The 23,417-nt window shown below is 29.7% G+C and overlaps 1 protein-coding gene across 1 annotated transcript in view; it reads left to right on the top strand.

Moving 5' to 3' along the window:
• CARPA (Carbonic anhydrase-related protein A) overlaps positions 1–23,417 on the top strand; it is a 180,490-nt gene that overhangs the window by 97,831 nt on the left and 59,242 nt on the right. The window contains exon 5 of the mRNA XM_085940132.1: positions 3,072–3,263. Coding sequence (XP_085796258.1) covers positions 3,072–3,263 — 192 coding nt within the window. The remainder of the gene's footprint in view (positions 1–3,071; positions 3,264–23,417) is intronic.

Genomic DNA, 23,417 nt, shown 5'->3' with positions numbered 1-23,417 from the left:
TACCCACTTTGATAGTATTTGTTTCGAATGAAATATTACTATACCATTATTTTTGTAGGTTTATTAATAATATTATATGTGTACAAGTTAATTATTAGTTCATTATTTTCATTCAGTGGCAAAGTGTGCTTGTTGAAGAAAGGTAAGCTGCTTTAAGTAACTGAAAAAAATACCCCTGGGACAGGCATATTTACATGACTTGAATTTGAATTCTATTTAATTTTCAGTATTTCAGTATTTTACTGAGACAATTTACTTAACATAAAATAATAAGTAAGACGCTCATAGCTTAATTGGTAAACCACAATGTTGCGAATCGGGTAGTTACAGGCTCACCTTGCGTCGGATGTAAATTTTTTTCTAGTAGGTATATATCTAAGCTTGTATTAAATGATTTATATACATAGAAAGTTATATTATGATATTTTGTGAAGTATTCGTAATTAAGTAGGACGCCAGAAGCTTAATAATTGGTAAAGTACATTGGCGCGAATACAGTGGGTACAGCTTTAAGTTCCGTCAGGCGTCATATTTTTTTTATTAGGTCTTAAGTGTTTTCAAATTATATATATTATTATATAATATAAAATTTTATATTTTACTAGTGTTAAAAAAGACGTTACACAAAAAAATGTAATCGAATTGGGAATTGAACTTGCACTAAAAAAAATCTACGGCTTCGTCAGTTGGATTTCTTGTCTATAGCTACTGTGCGCAAATATATTATAGAGAGGCGTTGTCATAAAATTATTACCGGTTTACACACTAATTACACTAATTTCTTGTAAACGGCATACTTACTGAAGAAACAAATTTTTCATACTATTAAAAAACGTGTAGGTATTTTCAATCTTGGTTTTCCCATAATGATTAATTTTCTTTCATATTAAACTATCAAGACAAATTAATATTTTTTTAAGTTTCCTTAGGGCTTGTAGAAGTTTGATAAAGTGAATGGCATTTTATATCTAAATCTTTATAGAATAAGGTTTTTCAAACATCTATTTTTTAATAACTTTAAACACCCACGGTGGCCGCGCGGCTTAAGCGTTGGATTATAATGCCGTGGGTCCCAGGTTCGAATCCTGGGTCTGGCAAGTACACATATTGTTTTTCAATTTGTGTCTGTCAAGGGAATGGGACGATTTGACACCGCGAACTGGCCTCCGCCGATTGGCCTCCGGTAATTGGCCGCCGGTACAATCGGACGCCGGCCCAATTGGACGCCGACCCAATTCGACGCCGACCCAATTGACCTCCGGGAGGATTGGACGCCACACAGTTGAATTAAATGCGCAAAAGAATAGACGTACGTTAGGATTTGTTGGAGTAAATAAGCAAGTCAGTTTAATATGCTTCTATCTTCTCAGTAGTTGTACCTTATACATTTCGCGCTTGACACATTTTTAATATAGATTGAGAATAATTATTATGCCTTATGATGTTTATTAAAAGAAAATAATTCTTCCCTCGCTAAAACTTAAAGATGTGCATAATCAATTAATTTATAGTCTATACATGGGTACTTATTTATATTTACAACAAATATTAAAAATAATGTTAGATGTTAGAATGAAAATAACATTATATTTCAGCGTTTTATCGACTTAATATTATAATAAAGCTTAAACATGTATAAAATTATTAAGCATAAATGCATATTTTAAGATAGTATGAAATTACAAACAAAATATTAAGTAAGTTATCTGCTAAGTATAAATGTTTCAGTAGTTTGATTGATAAACTACTTAGGTACTGGGTGCCGGACGAAATCCCCAAGGCCGAAATCCCGAATGCTGAAATCCCGAATGGCCGAAATCCCGAAAAATAAAAAAAATACAAACATCAACAATTGCGCAATTTTTGCAAAAGACACAAAAACCCATTTTTTGTGGAAATATAAAAAAATGTAAAATACAAACATCAATAATTGCACAATCGCACAATCGCAAATTGCGCAATTTTTGCAAGAGACACAAAATCCATTCGTTCTACAAAATGGTCTCTCCTGAAAAAAATTGCGCAATCGAAAAAACCCATTTTCCGCAAAATGGGATTTGTTGATGTTTGTATTTTTTTTATTTTTCGGGATTTCGGCCATTCGGGATTTCAGCATTCGGGATTTCGGCCTTGGGAATTTCGTCCGGCACCCAGTACCTAAGTAGTTTATCAATCAAACTACTGAAACATTTATACTTAGCAGATAACTTACTTAATATTTTGTTTGTAATTTCATACTATCTTAAAATATGCATTTATGCTTAATAATTTTATACATGTTTAAGCTTTATTATAATATTAAGTCGATAAAACGCTGAAATATAATGTTATTTTCATTCTAACATCTAACATTATTTTTAATATTTGTTGTAAATATAAATAAGTACCCATGTATAGACTATAAATTAATTGATTATGCACATCTTTAAGTTTTAGCGAGGGAAGAATTATTTTCTTTTAATAAACATCATAAGGCATAATAATTATTCTCAGTCTATATTAAAAATGTGTCAAGCGCGAAATGTATAAGGTACAACTACTGAGAAGATAGAAGCATATTAAACTGACTTGCTTATTTACTCCAACAAATTGTAACGTACGTCTATTCCTTTGCGCATTTAATTCAACTGTGCGGCGTCCAATCTTTCCGGAGGCCAATTGGGTCGGCGTCGAATTGGGTCGGCGTCCAATTGGGCCGGCGTCCGATTGTACCGGCGGCCAATTACCGGAGGCCAATCGGCGGAGGTCAGTTCGCGGTGCCAAATCGTCCTAGACCCGTCTGTCAAGGTATGGACCTAATAGGTTGAGCAAGTGGCTGACATCTATTTCTCGTAAAAAAAAAACTAAATTTGTTAATACAAAACCTCTACTCTGTGGAGGCCCATATGATCCTATTAGGATCGGACATGGTCGAAAAAGAAATCTAAAACAACTATACGAACTTCTTGAAATATGCCATAAAATTACTGTCAAAAAAACGTAAAACGTTGTTACGGAATGTCACATTATATTAATCACCAATGTTAACTTATCAGCAGTTGATAAATGTGCATGTTTTTTCACCTGTTCAGGTGAGCGGCATCCTGCACAACACCGGCCAGTCGCTGGTCTTCCGGGTGGACAAGGACTCGAAGCAGCACGTCAACATTTCCGGTGGACCGTTAGCGTATCGCTATCAGTTCGAGGAAATATACATTCACTACGGAACGGAAAACCACCATGGCTCTGAGCATCACATACAAGGATATTCGTTCCCGGGAGAGGTGAGTGAAACTAATTGATTTTATACTTACTTAAAAATACTTAGACTATTATCTATACTACATCAGGTTGGAGATAATCAAAATCAGTTATGTAATTATTATTCTAATCACAGGGATTAATAGTATAAATTAAGATTCGATAATACATATTATGTTCTGCATACTAACGACGTGCAGCAATACTAAAAATACAGAAAAATAAAAATAAAAAATACTTATGTGATTCTTTGTTAAAATTATTTTTCAAAAAGGAATTTAACAAACATAATTTTGAAAACACTTCTGAGAAAATGTATTACAACCAATAAAAAAAATCTTTTTGAAAAAAGTAAGACACCCCACAGGAATCGAACCTGCGTCTCATGAGTTTTGCGCCCGTGCACATTAACCACAATGCTAAAGGCACCGTACTTAATTGCGACAAATTTTAACTAATGGCTCTAAATACTCTCTGAAGCGATTTTCAAAATTGAGCTACAAAATGGCTTTTGTACTTTTAAATTAAAGTTGGTATTACTTTGATTACTTACCGACGTCACGGATTACACCAAGATATTTCTGTGTTGTAACTTACTTGAACTAAATAATAATTTTCTTTTAAGTGTGAAGCTTAATTAAGTATGAAATGAATTAATATTTTCGTGAAAATCTACGACTTCGATTTAACAGGCTTTTTTTATTTTTATACAAACTTCTAACCAATTTTATTAAGAATACCTAGATACTGATTTAATATTTTTTTTAATTTATTTTAAGATATCATCATCATTCATATTGCTATCGTTGTGTTTAATTTTAAAACTTTGGAATATAAAAAAAACTACATAAAACAGCCGAAAACTTATTTGTTATTATTTTCAATAAAATTATTATCAGTTTGATAATATAATGCGGAAAATTTTCAGAATCTCTTAATAAAATTTAGATTTTTTTATTCTACTCCACGTATTTTTTTGACGTTTTTATAAACTTTTAAGAATATTTTAATAAAAATTTATTAAAAAAGAAAGGAAATATTCGGTCCCTTTATTGTCGGAATTTGTTTATTGGTTGTATTTAAGACCTGTTCGCCAAATACTTTTGATATACCAATTGATCGGAAAATACATTCTCTCATTTGCACGTTCACCATTATGGAATTACAATACATGTATTTTTTTCTTAGCAGTGAGTCGATTACTTTAATTAAACGGTGCTGGAAATTACATATATACGAGTATATTGAATGAGACACACCGATTTTATAATGGTTATATGTAAATTATATGTACGCATTTCGCTGTATCACAGTTAACCGTGAGCAATTGTATTGAAAAGAGATGACTGTATAGCATTGAGATTAAAAATGACGTGTTCTTCGTGAATTAAACTGTACGTATGTTAGAAAAGCATTTAAATACGACGCTTGTTTGCAGATAGTATTGTTTCATTTATGTTAAATTCAATAATAACATCGAATTGGTATTTGAGGTACGACTTGATACTTACAAGCACCTACTTTTGAGTAATTCAGCATTTACAATTACAGAACACCTACATATTTTCTTCTGTCATTCCATTATATTCCAGTGGTTCTTAATATATATATTTTTTTTTATTTACACATGAATTTGATTTCAATGCTATACAACCATCTATTTCAAATACAATAACTCATAGTGAACAGTGATACGGCTTTCTGCATACGTATAATTGTCAAAACACGCTTTTAATAGAGTAAATTGTTACGTTTCCAAATCCCTCGCAAAATATTACATCGTGGATCACAATGGCATAATATACTGCAGATATACCCAATATGCATATAATTTACATATTATATAAATTAGTGGAAATCTGAATCACTGAGCAAATAGTTAAGTTTTTTAATCTATACTACCTTCTTTTGGTGACTACCTGTTATTCACAAAGCTGATGAAAACTTGCTGAACTGGGTTGAGACTCTACCAATGCCTGTTAAGTTACATCTATGAAAACGTTATGTTTATCTTCTGTGAATTTTTCTATAACGTTTTCAATATCCTGCTTTCATATTGAGAAATGATTAGTTGTACTGTAGAGTATTTTGTCATACGAGATAGAAATATCAACATTATAGGATAAGCAAAAATGATTTTTTATTTTATTTAACACTAAAAGACTTTGAATTATTACATTTATGGTTACATATTAATAATTGATATGCCCAATTTTATTACCACGTTTTTATTAGCTCGTATTCTTATTTTTCCAGTACAAATTTTTTCTTGTTTGTTCAAGATTTGTATTGGACGATTGAAGATTTTTAACTAACTTCCCGACTAACTAGACATTTGAAACTTTATATTACACATCATATGATTGTATATTACACATCATATAGTAAACTAAGATAATATTAATAATAAGTACACTAAAATGAATAAATAAACAGAGTGATTGGTGTAAAGCTGCAAATTTCAAATAAAATATTTCAAGTATCGTATTTTACAATGTTTACCTTTATTCAGGTGATCAAGACATATCATTTGGCTGTGTAAAAGGATACTTGACACTATTTTTTACCACGTTTTTCTTAGCTCGTATTCTTGTTTGTCCGGTGGTTGTTTATCCATTACAAATCTTGCAATCGATCGTTAACTAACTTCCCGACTAGCTAGACATTTGAAACTTTTAGAATATATCAGAACACGACAACAATGCATTCTTTTATTACTTTTAGCCATCTTTAAGCTGAATTGAATTCATTTTCAGTTAATTCTGTTTTGTATGGAAAGTTATTTCGGAAACAATTCGTAAAAAGTAACTATTATTGGTTGCTAAGGGGGTCCTAGCAACTAAATTATTAATATATACGTGCGTTACCATGATCAATATGAAATGTCAAAATGACATTTCAGTATTCTATATTTATTCAGTATTTCTATCAAGTACAAAAAAAGTATTTATTATTACATATTATAATTGTCAAGTTAAAAATTTAAAAATAACATTAAAAAACGTGGTATATAAAAAGTTCTTTTTATCTTGTAATTATTTTTATTAATTTTCATTTCAAAAATCTATCTAGTACGAAATATTTCTAACAATATGATTCTATAGTCATGTCTATAATTTTATTTATATGTACATTTTCATATTGTTTTCCAAACTCTGACAACATACTAGGTAGTACATTATATAAAAAGTCTACTATTAATTCATGAATACTACTTGTATAATCGTATGTATAATTAATGACAGACATATTTTCTATTTTGTTCACGGTTAGTTGTTTTTTTTTTTAATCAGATGTTTTTAAAATCACAGACATACTATAACAAACACGTTGCGTGCCACTGATACAAACTCATCTATTAAGTAATATGGTAAAAGGTTAAAATACTCGTGCAATAACATACAATGTGTGAAGTATGAGCGATAATTATTCATTTATTCTTATAAGTTATTATTATATAATCTGGTACAGTTCGGTTATGAGAAATACAGCGGAAAACACATTTTGAAAATAACAGACATACTGAATTATTTGTTAGGTTAACCTAACCTAACCTAACCCAACCTAACCTAACCTTAACTAACCCAAACTAACAAATAATCCAGTATATCGGGTATTTTCAAAATGTGTTTTCCGCTGTATTCCTCATAACCGAACTGTACCTATAATCTTTACTCATTTACGCCACGCGATAATTTATGCCATTTAAAATATCGTCGGTATATATTGTAAAAGTACTATTTTGGTAAAAAATTGATTTTTGTTAAATCCTCTAATAATACGTTAGTATAAAAAAAATCGACACTAAACACAAATTTTGTTATTAACAGCAAATCTATTGAATGTGTAACCCATTATAAATATTTAGAAACATGGGTGAATGAGAAATGGGACCAGTATCATGAAATAATAACTATAATTGAGATTTCAAGGAGTGCCTTTCTCAGAATGAAACGCCTTTTTAGTAATCGAGACCTTAACACAATCACTGCCTTTTAATTACCTTTTAATTACCACATTTAAATAACACGTTAATTATATCTAATAGCCAACGACTCCAAACGCACCAGTCAAGGTGTAAGCACTAAATGAGTTAATCTAGGTCTGAGACTGCTTATGGTTTGTAGTTATGTTCTTTTAATTCTTTTCTATTGTCTCGAAGCATAGACGCTAAACTGAGAGACGTCACAGAGAGTTGAAGCTTTCAAGATTGTGGCTGTATACATGCATCCTTAAAATTCCTTGTACTGACCGAGTGACAAGTGTTGAAGTTTTTAATCAAATGGGAAAGGATCGAGAAGTTCTGCATAGTATCAGAACCAGAAAACTACAGTACCTCGGCCTCATAATGAAAGGACAAACATATAGCACTCCCCAACTTGTTATTTAATGAAAGATCAATGATAATCGAAGCAGAGGACGGTTTTGCATTTCATGGCTCAAGAATCTCCTTGATTGGTACTAGTGCAGCTCCAATGAACTGTTCCAGGTAACAGATGATAAGGCTAAGGTCGCCCTGATGGTGGCCGACCTCCGCTGGGGAATGGGATGATAAGAAGAAGAATAATACATGTTACATTTGTCTTAATTTATCTATCTGTGTGTCTGTAATACAATAAAAAAAGTATGTCGATGTGTAAAAGATAGCGAGAGAGAAATAAAACATGTTAAAAGAAGTATATTGAGAGAAAAAATACAGATAAACACAAATTTTACATTTAAAAAATAAGCCGACACGTAGATAAAGGAATCCTTTATTTCAATCGGATCGTGAAAGAAAACAAATGATAGGCTACTGTCATAAAAGTTTTAAAATCTTTACAGTGCATTACTAGCATATCGCCACATCCAATAATTTCAGTGCAGCTGGCATTTCCATCTGTTTTTTTTTTGTTTTTATATCCCACGTCTAGTCCTAAGAATATCATAATAATCTATAAGCCTCCACAGATTGGTAGTTGTATTAACAGATTTTTATTTTCACTAGAAATGTATGTTAGTTGCTTGCATAGCTTATTTATTAAATATCACAGACAAAATAATATACAGACAATTTTTCTGCACCCTTAACACATCTAATGATTTTGAAAATCAAACTTAAACATTACAAGATAAAAATAACTTTTTATATACTGTTAAATTTTCTGTTGAATTATTATGCTCAATATGCTCAAACTTGTACTTGATACGAAGTGAATAAAAAACAAACAAACAAATATAGAATACTGAAATGTCATTTTGATTTCCATAGTAACGCACGTATATAATAATAATTTAGTTGCTAGGACCACCCACTTAGCAACCAATAATATTGGATTGGATTACGGATTTCTTCCGAAATAACTTTTCATACAAAATAGAATTAACTTGAAATGAATTCAATTCTACTTAAGGATGGCTAAAAGTATTAAAAAAATGCATTGGCATCGTGTTCTGATATATTCTAAAAGTTTCAAATGTCTAGCTAGTCGGGAAGTTAGTTAAAAATCTACTGGATAAACAACCAGCGGACAAATTAGAATACGAGCTAATAAAAACATTGTAAAATCTCTCTTAGATTATGAAAACTGAAAAATTAAAAAGATTAAAAATTATTATTTTATATTTAGTAAATATGTAGGTATACCTATTCAGTAATAAAATATAATTTTACTGAGTAAGTAAATGTTTTCTAGAGGTAAAAGTTAAAGAAGTAATGTGTCATAATTAATAACTTAGATTTTAAAGTAATACTACGCACGTCAGGTTACATTAACTTGACTATCAATTTAACTCCACCCCTATCGGAATGACAATCGTCTACGATAAGACAAGATTTATATTCTAGGAGGGATGAATTGTTGGGGAAAAAATCGATTTCCCTCTGACCTTCGTGAAAATATTTTCATTCGTTTTTTTTTCAAGTTTATATATTTTTATTTAGGTGATAATATTCTACATAATATATTGTTATTGGTAAAATAATATATCAATAATGGCCGATGTTACAAACCTTCATACTAACTTTCAAATTTAACCTTGTTTTACTAGAAAAATAGGATAAAGTTTATTTAAGTACCTACATAAATTTAAAAAAAAAAGCGTTAGATACATATTATTATTAAAATTCTGGATAAAAATGCAGTATTCATAGTCGTATAACATACTTAAAAAAATGTCAAAAAATGTGTCAACGTGTGTAATTCAAATCATATCAAACCATTCAAGAATTCAAAATGTCAAATTTATAGATAGAACAATATTTTTCATCGATTATCCTTTGGTTTAGGTAGAGCTTAATGAATTTAAAAAAAAAACTAATCAACACTGGGGATGGTGTATAATATGTAATTTTAATTCAACGAATACAAATAAGTTCCTATGACTGAATAAGTGTGCACTATTTTTGTCGGATCGCTCATGGTATACTTATTTAATTATGAATTAGTTTAGGTAGGGTTTAATTGAATTTTAAAAACTAACCGGCACCATCTGTAAATTGTATTCTTAATTCAATGAAAACAAATAAATATGACTGACAAAGTTTAGTGTGCACTATTGTATGTCGAATCTTAACAGCCTACATTCTACCCTCGCCACTGCTATCTACTTAATAATATGGATTCATACATCTTAATACTACATACATTAACAATCTCCAACATGTTTCTACGGTTAAGTTGTATTCTACACGTTTGAATATATTCCAAAACGAGAAACTTTCCAGTGTGGATTCGGGAGAATTTCAAAATTTCAGCATATTTGCAGATAACACTTTTTGTTGAATTTCAAACTGGAAATTTGAATAGCTTAAAGAAATATTAGAATCGTACATTCGCCAATATGCGCCCACGGTTATTTAAATATTATAGAAAACTCGTGTGAACTTAGCATTTGAAAGCGCGTAAAAAATATATTTACATACAACATCGATGTAAATTTTCATTACATATTATAAGCCGATAAAATTTAATAATGTTTAAGTATACAATTCAATATCGCTTTCCATGAATATAAATGAGACCTTGTAGAATAATTATATTTATTTAAAGAACATTATGCAACTGTATTTAATATAATTCTAATGGATTTAAGTTTTGTACTCAATTTCAATTTATTTTCAACTTTTTTTTTTAACATAGGTACTGTTCGGTTATACGGAATACAGCGGAAAACACATTTTAAAAATACCCGATATACTGGATTATTTGTTAGTTTGGGTAAGTTTAGGTTAGGTTAGGTTGGGTTAGGTTAGGTTAGGTTAGGTTAGGTTAGGTTAGGTTAGGCTTGGTTAGGTTAAACTAACAAATAATCCAGTTTATCGGCTATTTTCAAAATGTGTTTTCCGCTGTATTCCGTATAACCGAACAGTACCTTAACATATTGTGGACATTATAAATTATAAGTTTAAGACGTTCACAACATGACATTTAGAAAAAGTTATATAAATATAACAGTATTACATAAAAAAAGAGATAGATCAGTAGATAAATTAGATAGGTACAAGAAAGTGCACCGGATGAGTTAAGCAGACCCTATTTTAAGAATTTATAAAACAGCGTCCACCTAAACTCATTCTCACGTAGGTGGAATATATCAACACCCGAAGCAATTTCGTTGAACATAGTTATCGCCCTCCCAATTGGCATTACCAGTGCAGGTTGGTTCTGCACCTTGGGAGAATAAACAACTGATGGTCTCTTTTATACTATTTTTATTTTATTTGAGTCGATTTTTGCGACCCTGGTTTCGCCTTTCGGCATCTTCAGTCAAAAACGGTAAACATACACTGACATCAAATACTATTAATTATTGATTAATTTATTAAAACGTAAACTATGTCATGTACTGTTCAATTTTTTTGTTTACTTTTGATGTTTTGTCTAAAATTACAAATGAGATAGTACAATTAAACAATCATTATTCGTAGGATGTTTTATCACATTTGAATTATCAAAGACATAGCTTATAATCAGTATCTTTAGAATTATCTTAAAAATGTGTTAATCGTGCCCATTTTTTGAATAATAAAATGCCTAATTCTTATCAAATTTGGGATCACAGAGATTATAAAATATAATTTTTTATCGTAAATATTTCACTACATAATGTTAACATTATTTTACTAATGGTTTTGTAAATGCGTTTAAAAATTAATAAATCTAAAAAATCTTAACAACACTGCACATGTATGTACTGAAATATGACTATATTCTAACTAAAACATTAGATCAAGACGTTTAAAAAAATATTATTTTATGTAATAAAAATACTTTATGGAGTCATCAAATGCTTAAAATAAATATAAAGGATAATAAGTCTTCAAAATTATATTAATAGATTATCTACAACGTTTAATAAATGTCCAGGGTTATGCTCTAAAAATACCATAAAACTCCATTTTGACCTACGTTGGGCAATGCGTCTCGAGTTCAAATTCCAATTCTGGAAATTTTACACATTTCAATATTTGTATTTGTATTCAGAGCTTGAACCTAATAGGTTAACCAAGTGACTAACTATCAAGCATTATTTGTTTAAATAAACGTGTTAATAAACCTTTCATAAGGCGACAGAAATCCGCATCTTATTGTAAAGCCAATTAATTTAATATAACTATCCTGTATTTTTATAAGTATCGTGTTAATTAAGGTGAAAATGCCACCTACCAGAGACACCTACCGAGAAAATACGAAGCTTACAAATTATTTATTATGTTATAATATAAAATGTATTTTTAAATATACATGATGACAGTATTCTTGTCTCTTTTAATTACCTATTGAACAAAATTAATATTAAATATCCCTAAATTCCATCCCACAGGTCTATTGTCTACCTTCAAACGATTGCTAATCCCATCAAACGTGACACGATAATGCTTCACAGATATGATGAGTCCATGCGAACATTATTGTGTGTATAAACGATACGGCTACGATTTTCCTGTCGAATCTACTCGCATACGGTAAAAGCTCAAGAACACTGTGTTTCAAAGAGCTTTTATATTCAATGTTTTGAAATATTTAAAAATTTAAATTGAAATGACGTCCATATAAATTGCTGACTTCTGTGAAATTGTAAAAAAATTACTTATATAATGTTGTCTCGGTGTGAATCGTAAGATTATATAATAATATTATATTATGTATAGATATTATATATTATTGTTTTTTAAATATATTACTTATATTTTAAGTTAATAATAATATTATGTTATTTCTAATATTCCTACAAGAGGCCATGAGGCCTACTAACAGTAGTGTATTTAGTAATAAATTGAAAGACACAAGTGTTCAAAAAATCGTATAAATATATTGTAACCCCACGGAGAATGGAACGCTGAATCCTCTGTTGAAGGGCCAGTGTTTTAAGGCGAAGTCTTCACTGAGCCTTTTTTAACGAGGCACCTAGCAGAAAAATACGAAGCTTGCAATTTGAGTCATTTTTTTGATAATTTACAATTTCAACTGTATTAATGAATAAATATGTATCTGAAAATATTAAAAAGAAAAATATTTTTTATTTTAAGTCAATTAGTTGTGAATTATCAAAATAATGTCGCAAATTGCAAGCTTCGTATTTTTCCGCTAGGTGCCTCTTTAAAAAAGGCTCAGTGAAGACTTCGCCTTAAACACTGGACTACGAATAATAGATTTTATACATAAAATGCCTTCTTCTTAAATCTTATTAAGGTTTGGTCACAATATTGAAGCTTGATTTGATATAAATAAAAACAATTTCCAGTTATATATATGTATATTTTTATGAAAATCGATATTTTTTTAAATTAATATAAAAAATATTAACAATATGAATTAGTCAAAAATCTCTCCGAAGAAAAATTGAAAACTTAATAAACAAAATTCACATTTTATAACATTTTTCTTGAATTTTGTTTATTTTTGACTTAAAATAAAAAAAAAATCTTTTTAATGTTTTCAGATACTTACATACTTATTAATTAATACAAATTGTAAATTATCAAAAAAGTTTCGTATTTTTCCGCTAGGTGCCTCTTTAAAAAGAGCTCAGTAAAGGCTTCGCCTTAAAGGCTTGATACGTGACCGCAAGCCAATCTTAGGTACGATATTTCACTGTATTACAATGTGTTTGCCCTAACTATTTTTTTAATTATTAATTCACGTTCACCGTATACTTACTAAACGCAGTATCAATTATTATAGTTCTGGCCGCACACTGGTACAGTATAGCTTGCGTTAGAAAAGCCGGTAGTTTGCACCGCCAATATAGCCTCTACTGTCTGCCCGTTGCTTGTCGACGACCGATACGCTTACCGCCCTTGTTTGGGGAAATTTATCGATGCCACCACCAACCAATAGGTACAGTGTGCACCCGGCATTATCATATTATCGTACCTACTGCATTTCCCAATATTATTACAGAAACAAGCTATTTCAGTAAAGTCAGGGACACTTTTATTTAGGAGTAGAAACGATAACAATATGAAATTCAAGCTGGTGAGAGTTTTATTTTACTTCATTAGAATTGGTTTCCACAACCCAGGCCTTTGCTATCTTTATACTATATTAATTATTTTTTCCCGTTTGGAACCGCAAACTAAGCTAACTTCATCTCATTTAATTTCCTATTTCTAAATACTTACAATATAACAATCAATTTTTTTTTATTACTTCGAATATTTTATTAACAACAAATAAATTAGCAGAGATTACTGTAAGAACCATTAGTTAAAATTTGTCTCAATTAGATAGGATACCTATAGCACTGTGGTCAATGTGCGTGGGCGCGAAACCCGAGAGACTCAGGTTAGATTCCTGCTGGGTGTCTGCAGATTTTTTTATATAGGTTATATATTTTCTCATACGTGTTTTTCAATAAAAGGACTGTTACATTCTTAAATCTTATGAATTATTCGTTGAATAAGAAAAATAGTTAATTAAACTATTGTTAAGGGGGGACATGCTCGTCGAAGGTCAAAATTGAGTTTTTATTGTATTTTCAAACCATGATCCTGGACACTCCTTAAACGTTGTAGATAATCTATTTATACAATTTTGAAGCCTTATTATCTTTTATAGTTATTTTAAACATTTGATGACTGCATAAAGTATTTTTGTTACATAAAATAGTATTCTTTTAAACCTCTCGCTCTAATGTTTTAGAATAAAGTCATATTTCGGTACATAACTGTGCAGTGGTGTTAAGATTTTTTACATTTATTAATTTTTAAACGCATTTATAAAACCATTAGTATAATTTATTACGAGATAATTTTTGTTTTGTTGTGTTTTGTTTTGTTAAAATTATGTTAACGCGCGTGTTTGAACATGTACCTAACCGATTTTTTTTTTTAAATTTTAAACGGTACATGTTCAAACACGCGCGTCAATATCATTTTACTCCCCACTTCAATTATAGTTTGTCAATTTATGGCTACGGCCGTATGTTTCAGCTTAACCACTGGGGAATGACAAAAGAAATGGCGTATTTCAAAAAAACACTACCTTATTCTTAGGTCAATAATTATTATAAAGCAATCATTATTCATAAGATGTTTATCACACTTGAATGGTCAAAAACATAGCTTATAATTTGTATCTTTAGAATTATCTTCAAATTTGTGAATCTTGCCGATTTTTTGAATAATAAAATGCCTAATTCTTGTCAAATTTGGGATCACAGAGATTATCAATATAATTTTTTATCGTGAATATTTTACAAAAAATATCTCGTAATAAATTATACTAATGGTTTTATAAATGCGTTTAAAAATTAAAAAATGTAAAAAATTTTAACACCACTGTACAGTTATGTACCGAAATATGACTATATTCTAAAACATTAGAGCGAGAGGTTTAAAAGAATACTATTTTATGTAGCAAAAATACTTTATGCAGTCATCAAATGTTTAAAATAACTATAAAGGATAATAAGGCTTCAAAATTATATAAATAGATTATCTAAAACGTTTAAGGAGTGTCCAAGATCATGGTTTGAAAATACAATAAAAACTCAATTTTGACCTACGACGAGCACGTGGGCCGTTAAGTTCAAATAAGTTACAATAAAACAAATTGAGTGATCCGTGATGTCGGTTAGTAATAAAGTAATTACCTACTTTGTTTTAAAAATACAAAAGCCGATCGCCAAAAGTAACTCAATTTCTAAAGCACTTCAGTGAGTATTGCAAGGACAATGAGTTTAAATTTTTCACAATTATATAGGATACCTATAGCATTATGGTCAATGTTCGTGGGCGCGAAACCCGAGAGACACAAGTTCGATTTCTGCTGGGTATCGTATTTTTATCAAAAAAGATTTTTTTTATTGGTTATATATTTTCTCAGTAGTGTTTTCAAAATTATGTACGTTAAATAAATTTCATTGTTTCTATGGTGGCACCAGATAAAAATTTCATTTTATTTAATTCTATTGCATTGTTGTTTTAATTTAATAAAAAGCAATTTTTTTTGTAGTACTTATTCCACTTTTAATCAATAGGTTAAGACCGGTTTCGTCCGCCTCAGAGGGACATTTTCAACTGTCCTTCACGAATTGACAGTTAACAAAATGAAAGAAAGTAATTTTATTGCATTTTTGAGCATTCGTATTTATTCCTTATTGTGGTCGAGACAATTAATACATCAAATTTTTTGCCACCTTATACAAAAATGTTTATTCTGTATACATTTTTACCATTTAATAATTAACATATTTCATTATTTAACGTGTCATATTGTGTAACTTTCTATCTCTTCCATATATCCGTTCTCCCTGCAAAGAGGTATCGTTATCCTGTTTTTTCCCACCTTCTATGAGGAATTCATGAGAGAGGAGATAAGAATTCATACTTGTATAACAAATACAAACATTGATAAATCATTTTTAAATACAAAGAAATTACCCAAATAATACATAATATATATACAATAATAATACAATTTAATGTATTATGTTTTAAGCAAGATTTTTATGTGTATTTATCGTAAACTAATCACTGAACTCCTGATTTAAGAATGGAAATAAATAAGAGAAATCGGAAGACATTACAAGTACATACACATTCATCAATCCAGATGCATTTCATAGTAATGGAAAAAAATGTAGATATGTCTCGTTGAACAAAATTGTAACCCTCGTATACTTGAGTCTCTAGAGTGCTCTGCTGCTGACTTAACTACCGCATGATGTAGACACATGAATACATGCAATTATGATAATATTAACAAATAAGTTTATGTAAGAAAACGGTAAAATATCAATAAATTCAATTTTACTTTTATGTAGACGTTAATATTTATCACTTCGAATCCTTCCATTGTCTTACAGCATTATAACGTTGAAAATTTCTTCAGTAAACAGCCAATACGTGAAGCATTCATTGCCCACATATATAATTCGGGCCTCGTGGGACACATAAGGGCGATATTGGCCTGCTGGCGTGTGACATCGGGCTAGACAAATGCTCCCGGCGTAAATCATGTGCGGGAACCGAAACAAAGGGAAAGAACAGTGAAAAGTTTTTGGCACGAGCCGGGAAATCTAGACCTTATGACAAATAACTTTTTTGCAAGGATATAAATGCTTCGACTTCTTACACTTCTTTTGACCTTCGTACTTACTTAGAAAGTTTGACGTTTCACTTTTTATAAAATCTACGAAAATTACGTATTTTTTAATGAAATTTCAAATTTAAAATACTTAGGCTAGCAACGCCAAAAAATAGTCATAACAGGTAGTATTTTAGAAATGTTCAATTCTATCAACAATTTTTTTATTATATTAATATTATCGACCGAAGATACTTGATGGAATTTGAATTTAAATTCCAATGGATTTAAGTTTTGTACTTTTTCATTTGAGTCGTTTTTGGTAGCCTGGGTTTCGCTTTTCGGCATCTTCAGGCACTGTGTACACTCACGAAAAGACAAAAACGCACTGGCAAAGAACACTATTAACTCTAATTCATATAACAAATCAATACAATAAAGAAGGTAAAAACTTATCACCTACCTATTAAGTCAAGGATCCAATAAAAAATAATAACAAACAAATTATGAATAATTGAAGTGTTTTTAAAAAACTTCCTACCTTATCAATAATAATACACTCGATAAGCATATAATTAATCGTTAAAACCTAATAATAGATCATTATAACATAAAACAATAACAATACTATATTCAAGAGGTGTAAAATTGTCCATTCTGGGAACAATGGTAGCGTATTGAGAATTAATGGAGTTAACTAATAAGATATATATATATATATATATATATGATATCAGTTTTTAAAAGTTATAAGTTAAACAATTAATATTCGATAATATGTTATATAAGTTAGAGTTTATAGTGTTCTTTGTCAGTGTGTGTTTGCCTTTTAGTGAGTGTACATAGTGCCTGAAGATGCCGAAAGGTGAAACCCGGTTCGCAAAAAATGACACAAATGTTATAGGACAAAACTAAAATCCATTGCCTAGAATATTTTTATTATTATTAAAACGTCTATTGAATATTTATTATGACCTTCAAATTATGCACGTTAACGTAAAAATTATTTTTTTCTGATTTTCAAAATTATTTTTTTTAATAATGAGACGTAGGGATAAAAAAAAGGTTATCAAAATTTTAACTGACGGTAAAACATTCATCTAAGAAATATTTTCAAACTTCTATAAAACAAAATGCATTGTTATTGTTGAAATATTTATTGATCATCTTTTGTTTTCGTTTCGTTCCGTACATTCAATGTCAATACAAATTCATTTCACACAATAAATAAAAAAATTGCTCGTAAAATTGGCTCCCCGAGAAAAAAGAATAGACAAAATACAGAGCGACCCCTCTCCAGTTTGACATCTCACCCTTATTTGTCAAACTTTCATGTTTCTGGTATGAAATAATGAAAATATTTGAAAAAGGTTCCACACTCTCTCTGACCATAAGGGTTGATTGATGTCGGACAAGAGAAACAAAGGGAAATAAAGTTGTAGGTCGATTTTACTTGAGATTCTAAAAAAACTAACGTGTTAATAAAATATTTGACATTCAGAGATATTAGCATTATTTTTAATTATATTAATAAAAATTGCGTGAACGTAATTAGATTTTTTAGATTTTATGTTATATAAGAATTCAAGAATAATTGAAAAATATTAAAATTTCATTCTCAAAAAATCAAGAATTTACGAAAATGGTGCCTGTTTTTCATTTATATAGGTCTCCAAGTAAGATTTCGACTTATGCCACATGTGAAATGTATGGACATCCTTCCATATAATATAATAATATTTTTTTATAAAAAAATGGTGGTTAATTCTCATTACACTCCCAATGCTTAGTTTGTTAAAAAAAGCCGTTCAGATGATATAAATACGTAACTGATCTAAATGGTTTGTCACCAGTAAACCCCAGTAAACACCAGTAAAGAGTGGTCGTGTAATATACCTTTTACGTGTAAATGCATAAACATTGCATTCAACAGGGTATTCTCCAGTATGAATCATTTTATTTGATATTTTTTGATTGACTTTACTTTCATAAGGACAATCGCATTAAAAAAATGTGTCGATTTATGAAAATGGGATGGGCAAATAGAATATACATTTAATAATACACGAATAAAACTATTTTTCCTATGTTTGATCCTACGAAGATCATATTATGGACCTCCGCAAAATGAATGTTGTATCGATGGTGAATGAAAGCTAAAGCAAAAGAAATGGATATTAGCCACTTGCTCAACCTATTAGGTCCGTACTCTGGGTTCAACGACATATTGAAAAAACAAGTGAATTTTGCCAGACGTGGAATTCAACCCCGGGACCCTCAATATTATAAACCGACGCGGTAACTACTCAGCTATCGTAGGGGTACTACTAATAGGTAATAGTATTTATAATTTTCCCTTAATATTAGTTGTCACGCCAGCTATTAATAGAAATATTTTTTTTATTTTTGAACGTAAGTATAAAACGGTTGTATCATCACTTTTGATGGTATTTTGAATAAACGTAAATAAAAAATATTCCTCTAGTTAAACTCTAAATAAAAGGTTACAAATAATATCATTTTACATAAAGCTTTATATTTTATTAGGTATTCATAATAATATTATATTAACTATGAAAGCTTAAATTACTTAACAAAATTCCATTTTTTTTTCATAAATTGATAATATCAATTTAATATGTAAAAATATTGCTTATAATAAAATTGAAATAACTGAAAATACTCAGTTGGGCAAGCCAATTAATTTATATACATACTAACAGACAGATAGATGTTGGCAAATTATATTATGAAAAATATAAAATAATCAAGTTATTATTTAAATACGTTAATAGGCAATTAAAATTTATAATAATAGCCTAAAATAGTAATTACGTCTTTACCACTGTTGGGAATAATTAATTTATACATGAAAGCTTTTACAAATTTTTGGAATAAACATTAAATTTATTTTTGTTTTTCAAATTAGAATATATAAAATACTCGGCTAGCAGGAAATAATACTATGTGACTAGTTTCAAAAGATACATCAGTGTTTTAGTTGAACGAATCCTCCAATGAACATAAATCAGATGACTCCGTAATCGGGTCAAGTCCTCCAGGAATTGAACAAACGGTCGATCTTTAATCGGAATATTTTCGGGCGGAGTTAATTGTGCATTCCACGATAAATTCATATCGGTTTAAATATCGTAATATACTAGTGTATAAACGGCGTAATGTATTATATGAATGAAACATTTAATTATTATACTTTGATTGTGTATTTTACAAAATAAAAAAATTTTAAATCAAATTTTCTGTTAATATTATTTTTTTTTCGGCCCAAGTGGTTATGTATCAGGATTATAATGTCGCGAATCCTAGGTTAGAATTCCGGTCGGAAAAATTCACATTTAATTTTTCAATACGTGTGTTGCATCCACAGTATGGATCTAATATTATTATGTTGAGCAAGTTGCTAAGATCAATTTTTCGTAAAAACAAAAATCTGACAAACAACCTCAGCTCTGTATGATCATTGCATCCATGGTGAAATATAAATATATATAAATTAAGTGATTCCAAAATTTGTAAAAAATAGTATCTAATCTTTTTATAGTTTTATTGTAAAATACTATCATATATAATTGAGACGTCTTATTATTAGAGATAGCCCGTGACCTTTTTCGCGTGAAATACGGATTGATATTCAAATGGATTGGTTCGATTTAGATCCGGATCTAGCAGGCACCACCATTTCCACACCTCACCTCACCAATAAATACAATGCTGATATCTGAACATTTTACCTGCTCTTGATGAATTGTTGCAAACACGTTATTAGACAACGGTGTGATGCAGGCACGCCCTTATACCCTAATATTACCTCACCACTCCACCGATGCTGTTTGACCACTTTTCTTATCATATAATGTATGTACTGTACAAAGTATGCACCGTACAAAAGAAATATTGCAGATAAGAAAATACTTCTTATCTGCAATACGAGTTTTTAAATGATTGAAAGTTGCAAAAAGGGGGATTTCCATACCATAATAATATGATAGAATATATAATATGATTAATAACTCTAAAACTAAATAGTATGCTATCGTACAAAATAAACTATTAAACTAAAGATCGAAGATATTGCTAACATTATTTATTTGGAACAAAATATATACTTAGCGTAAAGTATTTAGTGCAGAGATGTAATAATGATACCTATAATTCAACAATGGCTACAAAGTGGCGTTAAAAACACTGTTTCATAAAGAAATATGCAAGTTAAAATGTATTGGTGGTTCAGTCAATTAATATTATTGTATATTATTATAGTTAATAGTTCCAACTAAACTGAATACTAAAATAATGCGGTTATGTATTTTTTACCATTGAATATTGAAATGTCTGATAAATATTTATAATATACAGTGTTGTATTCACTACTGTTCGAGATGAGCTGATTGTATATGATTTCAATATAAATATTATATCTATCTTCAATGCAAAAAGCAGTGTAAAAAATACGCGTGCTCTAAATACTTGCATTCTTTATAAATCGAATATCTCTATAACATGATACATAATACAAAACGCTTCGTCTCCGAGATTGGCAAAGTGAAACGTGAATCTTGAATTTTCTATAAATAATAGCCCATTTCCGGGGAATACCGTAGACCGCCCGGAAACTCCGTTCGCTTTACTCTTCGCCGTAGATATATCTACGTTTCGGGCTTTTACGCATTTTGTTTTACTGCACTGCCGGGTAAAGGAATGCGGAATTTTGTTACACATTGAAAAATGCTGATAAATACTTGAAAATTCAAAGTGTAAGTATTCAAAAATTTAACCATGTTCTGATCTTAAATAATTATTACTGCGTAGGTAATAAATAGTATAACATTTTGTCAATCAATACCTTTTTACTAAGTATTGTGTTTTTAGTGAATAGTTGTTAATCTTTTCATAATTCTACTCTTCTTTGTCCGTGCATCACGGTACTAATAACGATTCCGTCGCATTTATTATTTAATCAGTTCAGCTAATATGCTTCGTCTTTTTCTTTTACTGTTTACTTTATAAATATGATTATTATCTCCATTTTCTCCTCCTCATTGTCTAAAAATTAAATCCTTTTTAAAATGATAATCACTAGTGTTAATGTGAACTCAAATGATGTAATGTCAAACGTAAATATTTCCAGTTTGATTTAGTTAAATCAGTGGTATTTAAAGTGTCCGCTCGGTACCCTGAGATACCAAAAATAGTTTCAAAAAATCCTAATTCGACGCGCTGATAATTCATTACGAGTAGGTAAAATGATCAGAAAATAGTGATGGAGGAGTGAGGTGAGGTGCGGGTTGATGAAAGTTTTTGTGCATCCAGCCGTTGTCGATCGTGCGGGTTCTCTAAACCTCACAATCAAGTGTGATATGGATATACGTATACTGAATTCATACATTTCACACACCACATTCTTTGTTTTTTTATATATTAATTTCTAATCAAATCAACAAAGCCATTGCAAAAAATAATTTCTTTATATTATGGAAATTTAATACACCAGCTATTTCTGTGTTTTATATGAATGAGCTATCTCTTATAATTAAGAATATTAATAATATATTAAGGAAATTATTATGTGCAATATTATATTTATTTTGAACAGAGAATGTCTTTATTATCTATATATTTTCAATATATAATTATTTTTAACTTTAACATTTGTCAATTTAAATTAAATGAGTGACACACTTTATTATCTATGTTTTGTTGTCAAAAAAAAAAACAATAAAGCGACAATAATCTGCAGCATTAACTCAATCATAACTAGATCAGTAGGGTCTGTTATGATTGGTAATTGCGGCAATATATCTTGTAATATCTGCATTTGTATAAATTGGAAGAATAATGTATGAATCCTTACACTCAACTAATCGAGTCCGTCACGAGGCGCGCTACTATCGTCACGAGTCCTTCACTCGACATAGTCAATGTTATTCTACTCAAATCAAGTCTCTCAGCTCAGTAATGTACTAATTAATCTCTTGATCACATCGATCTCACCAGATTATAATCTCACGCTGTCATCTTTATTAAAGTTGTATTGTCTTTATTATATTCTTGTAATGATCAATAAACTCTCTTCCCAACATCCACATAACAGTGACCTCTTCATCTCATCCACCTTCATCTACCGCCAAAAATACAATATATAAACATAACATAGTATTTTATTTTAATTACTGCAGTATTACATACAAGAGTCGATGTTGAATTTACAAAAGAATTTATTCTAACATTCCAGTTTACATTTTCATTTTTATCTGAGCAAACATTCTTCTCTCTGTTAAATTTTGAGATTCTCACGGTTGCTTCTTGCTATGTTGCATTTTTAACGTAATATCTAGTTTGTGAAAACGCCCGCTTCACTCGGAGAAGTCTTCCTGAATTTTCTATGCATTGAAGTGGAAAAAGTTTACCGTTAAATTATGTGTCAAAGCATATTATTAAAACCTTTTAAGCTGCCATTAGCAGATTCAAATACATATATAGTAAAATTAATAGTTTAATAAAATCGTAAACATGTAAAATAATTTTAGTTAAACTTTCAGATATCAGATAGAAAACCAAAATTTCGATGGACAATATCTCGAAAAAGAAACATAATTGATCCATCCACTTTAAATAAATAAAATGGATTCACTTATAAACTAA

The sequence above is a fragment of the Rhyacophila brunnea genome, unplaced genomic scaffold (genome assembly GCF_057557595.1).
Source record: "Rhyacophila brunnea isolate RB1 unplaced genomic scaffold, BYU_Rbru_1.0 scaffold_12, whole genome shotgun sequence".
Taxonomy (NCBI): domain Eukaryota; kingdom Metazoa; phylum Arthropoda; class Insecta; order Trichoptera; family Rhyacophilidae; genus Rhyacophila; species Rhyacophila brunnea.
The sequence above is the reverse complement of the archived record's forward strand: the minus strand, read 5'-3'. Positions and strand labels throughout refer to the sequence as shown.